The sequence below is a fragment of the Pimephales promelas genome, chromosome 5 (genome assembly GCF_988280905.1).
Source record: "Pimephales promelas chromosome 5, fPimPro1.hap1.1, whole genome shotgun sequence".
Lineage (NCBI taxonomy): Eukaryota > Metazoa > Chordata > Actinopteri > Cypriniformes > Leuciscidae > Pimephales > Pimephales promelas.
In genome coordinates, this window is record NC_142773.1 from 31991777 (window position 1) to 32005155 (window position 13379).

Consider the following 13379-nt stretch of genomic DNA (forward strand, 5'->3'; position numbering starts at 1 on the left):
TATTAAATGGAAAGTTTTGTCTATCAAAGCATTATTAGGGAATGGCCCAAAGCAATTTAAAATATATTATTATTTCATTTTTTAAAAGATACTCATTTAATTAACAGGATTTAGGTCATTACTACCATAACGTTATCCACACTCCAATCCAGTAACCAGCCTCACTGCAAACAACATGCCATCAACAACAACAATAAATAAATATGCACCCATGTTGCTTGACTTTTTATTTATTCATGATTAAATATCCACATCACTAGTTAACAATTAATCACAATTATTTCTTTCATACCAAAAAACAAAACAAACAAACAAAAAACATCTTAAATAAGAGGGGAGACAGTAAATCAAGTTTAGGACCATGTCTGTAGTCCATGATGTAAGCATGCTCTTTTGCTGTGTTCAATGTTTAGTAGTAGTACACACACATTGTGAGTCCTAACAGACACACTAGGGGGCTCTTTTGCTGCTTAACTTTGGAGTGCTCTATCTACTTTTAAACATGCTGATTAGCCTACCAGTGACAGCTAGTCTCATACAGATGTGCAGCATGGATAACAAACATTCAAGGTCTATGTGTCAGGTGCAGTTTTGTGGGAGGAATCATTGTTCCTGTGGTTACTGATTAGCTCTAACCTATCACCCCACCTTTTGCATCCAGTCTCAGGCGACCGAAGTCATTACCAGAATTCTGTGCATTATCTATAGCCTACAGGAGGACATCCTCAGAGACCTTTGAGTTTTTCGGTCCTCAGTCAAAATCACACTCCTCCCCCTTTTATTGATTACACTGTATTAGGCTATGTGACCTGTGATGACAAAGAGAAAAAGTTACACATATAATAAATATTCTTTGCTTCCTGAATACATAATATTTTAAAAACATTCTTGTTTGCCAGCCCTTTTTTAAAGAAAAAAGGCAGTCTCACTTAACAATAAAATACTATCTGGAGAAATATTCATAGATGCAAAATCTTCACTTTGCTTCTCTATACAACCCAATCAAGAAGTGTTTTCCCTATAAAGTGTGAAACGTGTATTTACAAAACTGCTTTGAGCGGACTGGTGCGGGGGACGTGAGAAGTGTACTAACACAGTGAGAGTGTTCATTCATTATGGAAAGGACAAAATAGAGCTGTCTGAAGGCATGAAAGGTTATGATCACTGTATCAAGAGTACAACACTGAAGTTTACTGGCACAGCCCCTGGAAAGTACGCACTAATCACAAAAGGAACTACAGACAGGACCGTTTGGCCAAGCGCAACTGCTCTACGCCAAGAACACTGGCTCACACGTGTACAAACTGTATTTACAGAATGCTAAACGAGACACAAGTCACAGGTACATGTTATGGATTTCTGAGTAACTAGGGCTCTTTTCATGGGACACAGTTTAGAAAGATGTGCTCAGTCAATCATATCGCTCTCCTTGTTGTATAAAACACCCATCATAAAGTGCATTTAAAATGCTCGTCATCTAATTATTTAATTTTTAAGATATTTGCATAATTTAATACTTCCTGGTCTCGGTTGTTCAGTTTTAAATGGGACTTTCTTTGATGTTACAACATTATCACCATAAATTATCTGTCATGACACCACAGTAAAATACCAGGAAAAAATGTCACAACATGTACTGTAGGCAATCAAACCCTGTATACAAACATAAGCTTTTAACCAACAACAGCAACTTTTTTTTTTTTTTGCAGGCATTGTGGAGCCAAAGATATCTAGAGTAATATTACTACCAGTAAAGTGCCCACAAATTCACTGTTAACAGTGTCACTAGTCATGAGCTTCAAAAAAAGCAGCCCTACAATAGTAGGTTTAGAGAGTTTAAAACTATGATATTCAACTACTTTGTGAATAATACATCACTTGGTAAAAAACAAAATGCATTTCCTAGTATGTTCGATTAAATAGTCATTTCTAAACAACAATTTATCAATTGCCATTGAATAAATAATAGGGAAATGCACTGGATTGCAATGCTCAGTTAATGTTAATGTGCCCTCCCACATGCCAGTTTATATGTTCAGTGCAAAAGTCTTCTACTTTTTGAACTTGGAAGAACGATACTTAATTCAAGGTGAGGGATGATTTGGACCTTTGAGCAAATAATCATGACCTGTGTACAGAGTGTAAACATATCCATTCTAACTTTCTTTATCCATCTATATTCCTTCCATCCTGTCTGTTTAGCTTGTGTGCCACTGCCTTTTCCTCTTCCTGTATCGTTTATGTGTGTCATGTGTCATATTAGTTCACAAGATGCTTTGAGGGAATTGGAAAGTGGAAGATGTAATCAGATGGTTAGACATCATAATGATACAGCTCATAGTTACAGTAATTTACGATTAACACGATACAGCAAACTCATTGAAGATGTAAATATGCTATTGTTTGAACAGCCTATACGTTTCAAATGATTAAGTGCTCATTTAAATACTAGGGGAGACCAGGGTTTAGAATTTGTGTGAGGTGGACAAGGTCAGAGGAGCAAAGGAAGCAGATGGATGGATGGCGGCTGGTTCGTCCCTTTTGACTGGGATTAAAGACAGCCCCACATACTAACAATACAGGGAGCTTAACTGTCATAATACGATGTAATAAGCTACATCTCTAGTGAGTTCTGGGGTTTCCATTGGAGAACATATAATGCCAGACAGAAACGAGGGTATTGCATTTCAATTTAGGTCTGTCTAAGGGACAACACAGGCTTGTAGGAAAGAAACTCGGTGTTGACGGGCTAAATGCTGTGGTTTCAACAAAGATGACCTATGCGGCTGGACAACCATCCAACCATCTCCAATCATCTGGAGACTTCATCTCAAAACTAGCCTCAAACCAATCCCTGCGTTCGAACAGCAGCACTGTAAATTAAGTCATTCCCAAAACATGATCTCATAAGTGGTTTCGCAGCAAGGAATAAACAAAGAAAACTGAAAACAAGAGAAGAAGCTAATGAGAAGAATGGTTTAAAAGGGACAAGCTGTGTTGAAATTTCCCCCTTCTCCTGCTGGTTTACACACATCTCATAGCTGAGTGAATGGGATAAGCTGGGTTGAGTGTGAGGACATGGCGGACCCCAGAGAAACACTGAGAGAGGTGCTGCGATGTGGGTGGGGGTGGCTGCCACTCAGGGAGGACCAGGAGATGATTTTAGCGTCGTGGTCCGTGCGAGCTCGTGCGTTCTCGCGGAAGTTCAGCTTGTAGGGCTCAGTCTGGAGGCAAAAAAATCGAAAAGCTATATTAAAAAGATAAAAAACTAAATTTTATAGATATTGGCAGGACAAAAACACCCACTAATAGCTGGGCACAGTTTCGTACGTCGTAATACATCTGTCAACCTCAAAATCTTTTCAAAAGATTTTCCTCCCAAAACTAATCTGTTCCTTGTGCGTTACTCAGAATTGAACTGAGAATGTCTTTTAAATTTCAGTTTAGTTCTTGAATTTGAATTTGGGTAAGAAAACAGTATTCGCTAATAGAATTGAAATCCTTGTTTGAATTTGCTGAGTCTTTTTATTTTAAAGCCCTTATAATCTGACAGAACATTAAATAGATATATTTTGTAATTTGTGGGAAAAAAAATGTACACCAGGTTTTAAGATGTCTTCATTTGAATATATGAATGCATTTCCTGTGAAGTTCTTGAAATGTAATTTAGTAAATTCTTCGTCCTGTCATTCCAAATAAAATTCCAGTTCAAATTCCTGTGTGGTGTGGCCAAGTCAATTCAAATTCCAACTCAGGAATTGAAAGGGAGACAATTCTTATATCCACAATTTAATATGTATTTCCATGTTTGTCCATAAGGTATCATATAAGGGCTGAATCTGTCAATTTTGCACTTACTTGTCCCAGGGATGCGCTTGTCCAGGCCTTGGGAGTCCCGGGGCCCTTCTCCCAAAGAAGGTACAGGAGTAGGAGAATTCTCTTTCAGCCCATTCTCTTTTGCCCCATTTCCTGCCTGCAAGGATGAGGAGACGGCCGGGGGAGATGGACTTCCCTCAGATTTCTGCTGAACCCCATCAGCCTGGAAACACATTGCAAATGCAAGGTCAAACAATAGAAAGAAGACAAAGATGCATTGATTGGTGTGTGCAAGAATGTAAGGAGATTAATATGATATGAAACACAAATACATATATGAAACATAAAAACCATTGTGTTAACCCTTAACAGCTGTGTTAAGAGTGAATCAGTTTGACAATCCTTTATATACTTTTTGCGCTGAACAAGTACACAAGATACACAGCAGTTCAAACATTTAGGGTAGGTATGATTTTTCCCCCATGTTTTTGAAAAAGGTCTCATGCATTCATTTGATCAAAAATCCAGTAAACAGTAATATTCTCTGCTGAAAAATCCAGCATAAACCAGCATAATTTTCATGCTGGTCCAGGCTGGTTTATGCGGTTTTGTGCTGGTTTAGAGCTGGTTAGTGCTGGTTTAGCTGGTGGACCAGCATTGTCATTCAACATTTCAAAGGATAAAGAGATTCGTCACCTGTTTCAAAGGATCTGTAAACAAATCCGTTGAAAATAGTTGAAAAGAGCTTGCGAAACAAAAACATTTAGAGATATGAAAACAGAAAATTGCTAATTAAGGGTGTAATAATAAGCAGTTTGCTCAATAATATGGGCAATAGTGATAACATGCACTTTCATCAATTGCTAAAAGATAATTCATTCGACCAAAGTCAAGGGGCAAGTGTCCAAAGGGGCAAGTGTCCTTTGACTAATTGGTCATCACTTGTAGAGTGAATACATTTTATTTCACAAACTGCTACACTGCCTCAGTGTTCCCTTTCAGTCAAGATTGCCAGACGTATTTTTTAGAACAAGCCAATGCACATTGGCGAGAAAAGCATCTCACTCTCCGCCCTGCGGCACGATTATAAATACGGAAGTAGATGCACACACCATTTGCACGCACCATTGTCAGAGCTCAGGTTCATGTTCAGGTCTTCTGAAGAGTGTTGTTATACAACAAGCGAGTGTGTTGTGCTTCTTCTGTAAGTCTCTCCTGACGTCGGTGTTTACAGCGTGAGAGCAGTGGTGATCGCAAGCTACCAAGCTCTCAACTGCTGTTGTCACAGCAACCAAATTTCTGTTTGTGTTTGTCTCACAGCCGTTGGAGGGCGAAGAAAGTGAGTGCTTCACTGATACATGCTGCACCATCCCTGTATCAGTGTTGCCGCGGTCATTCCCCTGTGTGAGATTTTTTAACTTCCTGAAAGGGCAACATGGGTGCATTTGCATCTTTTTCAAGATGTCATTCCGCCCATGCATTTTTGGATGCGGTCGTTCCCGGTCTCTTTGACGGTCACAATTGTTGCATCACGTGTTTGGGCTTTTAGCACGCTGAAACAGCTTTTGTGGACAGTTCAAGTTTCCATTGTTGAGATCGAGACTCGTCTTCGTCCGCGAAGCGCCCTGACCTCGGGTGCCGCATGAGATGGGTGAATAGTGCCCGGTAACCATTCCCTGTGGCCTCCTCACTCCTCCCTTTCACCGCAGTCGTGTGAGTCCCACGTGGTGTGTGCTGGTAATGGGTGGGTCAGTCGTTTCACCTGGGGCTCCCCCAGAGGACAGGACGCCGATTGCAGCATCAGAAGGTGAGTTGGCCTCTGGAGATAATGACTCGACTGTGTTGTCTTCCTCTGGAAGCATATATAGCGTTGTCCGAGCCGGATCCGGAATTGTCAGCTATGCTGAAGACCTGCTCAGTCTCAGTTGGATGATTGGTATCTCAGGGTGGGCCATGCTGGTTCTCTTCTTTCTTGAAGTGCATGGACCGCTTACTAGGTCGTTGACGGCACTTTTTACTGGAAAAAGTAAAAAAAAAAGTCCCTGGGAATCTGATCGTCAGGTTCCTGAGGAGAGCAAGGAGATTCAATTTTGGTTAATTTCAGTTGAGTTCCCCTTGTCCGAACCCTGTTGAGTTCCTCCACACCCCCTCGGCATTGGACGTGGCGGAGCGTCCGGTACTAGGCCTATCACCCGTAAGCAGTGTGGAACCTGTGTTAGGCTGGGTCCATATGTTGCAATCCCTACGGTGATCCCATATGTAAATTCTTCCATGGTACGGCTCCCTACGGCGAGCCTGTGTCTTTCCCTTGGCAGAGTTCTTCTGCCGTCACTGTTCGGTGTTGTCTCCTCCATCTTAGGCTAGAGCCACCCCAGTGACATTCCATATGTTGTACTGCCACAGACTACTGTGTGTATTCTCCACATGTTACCTCCCTTCGGGTAGGATGTGGCTTGATGCATATCTTGCACGCCAATGTGCATTGGCTCGTTCTAAAATATCTGAAGACAATAGGCTCCCTAGCATGATCCCATTTCAGTCGACGTCGGCTACGTCCTCCGTTCCCTCCTTCAGGCATATGCAACCAGGACGTTCGTTTAACATGGGACCATATGAAAACTGAGCAGTGATAGTTTAACATTGATGATTTTGCTCTGTCAACAAACATGTAACCTACATCATGTGTTTTTCTTCATAAAATAATTTGTTAAAGTTAATTGGATAATCGCCTTGGTCTTTATTTAACTATGAACACTCACAAAGAAATGTGATATGCAATACATTCACAAGTTATGTTGTGGTTTTGCTGGGATCATACCAGCACCCAGAATATATCATATGCTGGTCCACCAGCACAGCAGCATTCCAAGCAGGTCCCAGCATCCAAAACATACCTCAAGCTGGTCCACCAGCACACCCGCTTCCCATGATGGGAACCAGCAAATCATCAACCAGTATCCTATGCTGGGAACTAGCAAACAGCATCCCATGCTGGTCCCAGCATGCAAAATACACCTTATGCTGGTGTCCAGCACTGCTGGATTTTTCAACATAAGCCAAAACATCATGACCAGTCACGGGTGAAGTGAATATCATTGATCATCTCCTAACAATGCCACATATTGAGGTCTTTAAAACAGTAATTCACTAGGCAATATCAAACAACATGCACACAGACTAAATGAGTGGTACTCAGCCATGTGAAGTGCTATTAACCTGACCACGCTTCCATATGCTGAGGGGGTTGAACCTCTTTACAAACTGTCTTGCTTATATTCTCTTTTCCATGTAGACAAGGAATTATAAATTGGTTGTTATGCTCACCTTTTTAGTGGGCATATTTAATGTGGTCTGTAAAGTATTATATTACCCTGCATGTGTTTGTGGTGCAAATTGGACCACATCACATGCATATGGCATTGGTGTGCAGTGCATTAAAAAAAATCTTCTGGTTTTACTAATTGTTAATTGAAGGTAGTTACTTTACTTGCATTTGAAAGAACCCCATGAAAATGTAATATCAATAATGAAAGAGGGATGCACATTCCTAATATGTTATATCCTCTATTATTTATGACCACCTTTACATTGTTACTTCCTGGTTCATGGCCTACATTGTCCAGTGATCCCACTTTGGCCTTGGCATTGACATTCACCTTATGGGATTCAATCTTCACATCACCACCACCTGAGAGAGATCAATCATCATTCACATGGCTATTTATTACATGTACTCACAATGAGATTGCATTCACAGTAATAGGCAACATTAAAATCGATCCATCCCATACCTGGCTTGTGCTTCATGTTGTCCTTGGATCCACATTTTGCGGTCACTTTGCTCAAGTCAACCTTTTTATTTAAAATCTGAACCTGGAGACCATGAGTAAAGAGTTGCTAGTGTGATTGAAGTGTCATTTGTTTCTTATGATGGCTGTCTTTAGAGGAAAGTCAATCTAACTGTAAACTGATGTGGTTATATGTGGCTCATCACATGCTTGTACTTCTATGATCAACACATTGTTATGAAATGAGTAAGCACAGTTTTATAAAAGAGAGGTGACACTGTACACTTACATTTCCTCCACCAGGTACATGCTTGATATTGTCCTTGGAGCCGCATCGGGAGGTCACATGGCTGAAGTCCAGCTTTTTGTGGACTATCTGAACCTGAACATAGCACAATAGCAGAGGACACATGGTCATAGATTATTCTGTAACACATGCAAAACAGATCGACACAATGAAACTAAGAAGGCTATGAGTGTGTTAAAAAATATTGTACTTTTGCAAATCAAAAGTAAAAAGTAGCACGACGACACTAAAAATCAAAGCTACTCATTTATTTGCACAAAACAGTTATTTTCCCTTTATTGTATTTGAGGATGTCAGCTAATTCCTGAACTTTGTATGTGGCCGCCCTCTGGTAGACTCAAATAAATGTTCATTGTCCACTTTGCTGTTTGGTGCAGTATTTGTTTGTGTGACTCATATATTTGTTTGGACAGAGTAATAGCAGGCCCGGAACACTTTGTCTGACTCAGAGTGTGTTTTTCATAGCCTAAAGCTCACTTTATAGCGTTAATCTCAGGTATTGCTTAAAAACTCGAGGGACTGCTGTCTAAATATATTTAATTTGACCTCTAGTAACAGACCACTCCAGGAAAAGCAAATGTGATTTGGAGTTAACTGCATAGCTCAAAGGCTGTGCGGAAAACTGATACATTTGCTGAAAACAAAAAACATGACCATGTTGATTCTTTGAGCAGCAAAGAAACACCATTAGCACTAAGCCTATTTAGTAATTAACATGCAAAATGCTGCTAAATAATTTGCATGGAACTGCAAACATGACAGAGTAACAGTTATAAAAAGGCACAATTTCAAAATCTGGCATTGTGAAACAACAGAAGGCTGTAGGTGATCTTGGCGGCTATAAACACATTTTGTAATACACAGAATATTTGAATGTAAGGAAACAAGTTTTTTTTAACCCCTAAACCGTCATCCCCCCCAACCCCTTTTTTTTTTTTTTTTTTTTGCATAGGCATGAAAATTCACTATCCAAAAAGTTCTAACTATGCTTTGGGATGTAGACATAAGGTTGGTCTTGTTTTAATAACCAGTCAATAATATAATATTAAGCAATATCATGTAAAACAGTTATATAATATTTTATCATCTTTTTTGAGACATTTTTGTTCTATTTTCTCTAAGTATTTTTTTAAGAAGTTCATGGAAATGAATCATCCCATTTTTTCTTCATTTCATACGTTCTCCAAGAATAGCCACAGCCTCCTTTGCGAACAGTTGTAAGAAAGGTGAGATAAATAGCACATATTAAATGTGCAGTGTAAACACATTTTCCCCCTTAAAAGCAAAAGCAAGAGTGCAAATAATCCAAAGTAATAAATTAATGGGACTACAAAGTGTTGATACAATTGCTGAGTCTGTACAACATGCAGTTATGCTCTTTATGGACGTGGTTACTGAACAAAAACACTATGAAACGTGGGGTGGTGATGGCACAGTGGATAAGACACATGCTTTCGGTGTGAGAGACCTGGGTTCAAATCCACTGCGAGACACCAATGTGTCCCTGAGCAAGACACTTAACCCCTAGTTGCTCCAGAGGTGTGTGGTCTCTGACATATATAGCAATTGAATAAATGTAAATTGGTAACAATGGTAAGCAGACTCGACAAATGTTCCACAAAGAGTGGCACAATGTTCATTGGTGAACTAATGAGAGACGGAATGGTGTGGTGTTAAATCCACAGACATACGAAGCTGCATTGCTCTAATGAAACATCAAATTTTTCTAACAAGTGTATGTGGACAATTTTATCTACAACAACTGTGATCACAGGTTCATTCAGAAAACCATTTTACATTATTTATCATAATTTCAGTTCACAAATTGTCAGTCTTTAAGTGTTTAGTGTTTCTGTGTACACTCATAAAAATGTGGGTTTGTTAAACCAGTTTCTAGAGGGTTTTTTGGAAAGACAGCGAGAGCAAGAGCAGGAAACAAGAGTGATACTGAGGCAGCGAGTCAGGGAGATGTCATTGGGAGGGACTCACTTTGCCCTGGCTGGTCTTTGGCAGAGCATCGGTCTTGCCCTGGGCTGCAGAGACCTGAAGAGACAAGCACCCCTTTAGTCAGTCCAGTGCAGGGAAGAGGTACAGAAAGCCCAGGGTCGCAGGGTCGGAGGAATAGCATACTGACTCACTCATTGTGATACATCCTAAGGTTACTTTTGAACCTGGAAGAATCGCCTGACAGTTTGTGTCTAATGAATTGTGCAGGGGATAGTGTATTTAACTGTGTGTCTGTTTAATTAACTATGAAGAAGATCTATGGCATCATTGAAACTTAAAGGGATAGTTCACCCAAACATTTTTTCCCCTCACTTTGTTCCAAACCTGTACGAATTTTTACTATGGAACAAGAAAAAAATATATTTTGTGTTGTCTGGTGTCCATACAATGAAAGTCAATTGGGTACAATGCTGTTTTGGAATGGCAAAAACATTATTCAAAATATTTTATTTTGTGTTGCACAGAAGACATAAAGTGAATAAATGGGGTGAACTATGCATTTAAATATTAATGGAAGCATAAATCCAAAAAGCAAACATAATTAATGAAGGTTTTACAAGAAGACGTTTTAATTTAAATGATGTATTGTGGCCTTGACAGTCACCGTCTGAAATCCAAATACATTGGCTTTACTAGATCCTTGGTAAGATAAGAGAAAATCCTTTATGGAATCCTGTTATATGGTATTTTTTATTTCAAAGAGATGGGGTAAGATAGTTGGCTGTGAGATAGCTATAGAAAACAGACACATTCATTCTATAAATTTGGTAAGAAAATCTCAGTGTACAATGAAAAATTTAAGGCTTTGTTTTCCATGGTGGACGTTAATCACAAAAAATTGTTGGATCCATGGATCCATGAGCTCAGTCAAAACTGTCTGTATCTTAAAGTTAAGGATCAATCAGATGAATAATGGAATTTACTTTGAGCAGCAGCGATATGAGACATACGAATGAGAAACAACTATTGCAGAATTTGAGATTTCTTAACGTGTTTAATAGCAGCAATAGTGCAGCACAAGAGCTTATGATCATGTGTTGCCAAATAATGCATCAAATTGATTTAAAATCTGTAAAGAAAACAATGAGGTCAAGACCAGTACCTACAGTATGTGTGTCTCTAAAGCCTAGATTATTTCATTCCTTGAACACATGCACATTCTCCTGGTTCTGTCCTGACCAATCAACTCACCTTGCCTCCTCCAGGCTGGTACTTCATGTTATCGGTGGAGCCGATCTTGGAGCGCACGTTTTTTAGATCCGGCAGTGGTGCGTTGGTGATCCGGGTGTTTCGAGGGGCTCGAGGCACAGGGGGCTTCCTCTCAAGGGGAGTCTGCTTGGGCACGGGGGGTTTGGTGATGCGGGACGGTCGAGGGGTCGGGGTTCCACTGGTGGCTACTGTGCTGGTGGCAGAGGTTGGTGTGCGAGTTGTCCTTGAAGTTGTTTTAACTGTGAAAACATGAAGCAAATAGCACTGCAGTAGAAAACACCACAGGAGGTTGCAGGAGAGGTCACAGACAGATCAATCCTGTGGTCATTGACCTCATGAATGTTTCTTCTTCCTAAGCCACTACAAAAGTGGCAAGCCCTCATCTGAGTGACAAGGTTTTCTGCTGTTGTGTGCAAAGAGATGAAGAGAGGAGTTGAAGGCTCTATCAGTGTGATGGTTTGAGACAAGCCTATTTGAATAAGTCTATCCCTGACTATGTCAGCATCTTCAGATTTGATGACTAACAACTGCACTAGTCAGTGTGTATTAGCTCAGAACTGCTGTGTTTTCAGGAAACAGTAGAGGTAAACTTCTCACCCTGCTCTTTAAGCCTCCATCAAAGCAGCGTTTAGTAAAAGCTACAGACAGGTAAGCACCTTTATTTGCACATAAGCACCTGACCACTGTAAAGATGATCTCACCACTTTTGAATCTCTGTATTGTTGGATTGTCTCTGTTTACTTGCTCAGGATATATTTGATCTACATTATTATATTTCATTGGTTGTTATTCAAGTCTCTGCTAACTGAAATGTTTGCCTTAATATCTTGATGGCTTGTTTGTTCTACATTGGGAGAACAAACATGTTAATCACACTTTAAATTACATCCAGTCTCAAAGCCTAAGATGGTTTAACGATTTATATTGCACCTAAAAATGGTAAGGCCGTTCGGAAATCACAAGTTCCAATCTTACTGGCAGCCCTAAAGCAACTTCTGGGAGTTAAAATGTCTTTTTTCCAGTAATAAACAAACACCGTTAAATTTTTTTGATTGATACTATGAAGCAGCTTTGATACAATCTGTATTGCGAAAAGTGCTATATAAATATATTTGACTTGACTTAAAATGGACAAGAGTTAGAATTTATTAGCTATATTTTTTTACAAGGTGCAACACTGCAAGAATAAGCATAGAAATAACTAATCTGACACAATCTTATTACTTTATGTAGCGAATATCATTGCCAGGTATTTTGACATTTCATGTAATTAAATTTGTTATGTCTAATTTACTATACAACAAAGTCTATCACTAGTGTACCAAAATATTTCTCGATTAAAATACAAGATAAAAGGTAAGAAAACTACATCATTCTCACCTGGTGCCTTTTTCACCTCTCCTGCTTGGTTTTCAGTCTTTGTAGCTATATAAACACACAATCAAATTAAATTATGTAAATTTAAAAGTCATTATGCCTCACTTAACCTTAAACTGAGATCCTATATACTACACCTTTGTCATGGTAGTGCCATATATATATATATATATATATATATATATATATATATATTAATATGTTTATTGTCCTTTTCTCATTTTATAACCACAGAACAAAACATGCTTATACACTTTCACATATACATGTTTAATTTACACTTCTTAAAGGATGAAATGCATTAAAAAGTAAAAAAAAAAAAGAATTTGTTACAAATGGTGTTTACAAAGTCTTTTGCTGTAAGGTCTACATTTCCAGTTTATATGATATTTATGCATGGCTTTTACAGCTGATCAAAGTCTTTCCTCTTGCACTTAGCAATATAAGTTGGCCTTTCCAGTCAGATACAGTTTGATATCTCCTTTATCCACATTTTCATGGATGGAGCACCCATACCCTTCCAGCATAAAGCAATAGCTTATCTGGGTTAAAGCAGACCAAAGTCTACAAGTTTAATAGGTCTTGATGTTTGTATAAAGTCCATTGGATATATTCCAAGAAGTTTTACATTTAAAGAAACAACTCACCGGAGAAGCGTCGGGCAGAGGTGGAGCTTGTGCCATTTTTAGAGTTGGTAGCAGATGCAGCTTTAGCCTTTGGCACTGGAGGGCAACGCTGGGCTGGTGCGCCAGTTTCAGAAGACTGATGGAAACAATACGATTTCAGAAAGCCGAATGACCAGAGATGAGTTGACGTCAAGACAAGAGGTTGATTAGATGAGTTACATACACAGTGGCTTACGGGTGGTGCTTGAG

At 39.3% G+C, this 13379-nt stretch overlaps 1 protein-coding gene across 9 annotated transcripts in view; it reads right to left on the reverse strand.

Moving 5' to 3' along the window:
- Positions 1–212: 212 nt before the first annotated feature.
- map4l (microtubule associated protein 4 like) overlaps positions 213–13379 on the reverse strand; it is a 37881-nt gene continuing 24714 nt past the window's right edge. For 3 of the 9 annotated variants that reach the window (XM_039676493.2, XM_039676485.2, XM_039676494.2), the window contains 9 exons: positions 13152–13266; positions 12508–12552; positions 11110–11366; positions 9901–9954; positions 7894–7986; positions 7608–7689; positions 7398–7504; positions 3859–4039; positions 213–3224 (listed from right to left, as the gene is read on the reverse strand). In XM_039676493.2, the coding sequence (XP_039532427.2) occupies positions 3220–3224; positions 3859–4039; positions 7398–7504; positions 7608–7689; positions 7894–7986; positions 9901–9954; positions 11110–11366; positions 12508–12552; positions 13152–13266 (939 nt within the window). In that variant the 3' untranslated portion in view covers positions 213–3219. The remainder of the gene's footprint in view (positions 3225–3858; positions 4040–7397; positions 7505–7607; positions 7690–7893; positions 7987–9900; positions 9955–11109; positions 11367–12507; positions 12553–13151; positions 13267–13379) is intronic. The other 6 variants (XM_039676489.2, XM_039676487.2, XM_039676486.2 and 3 more) reach the window with 6 other exon arrangements.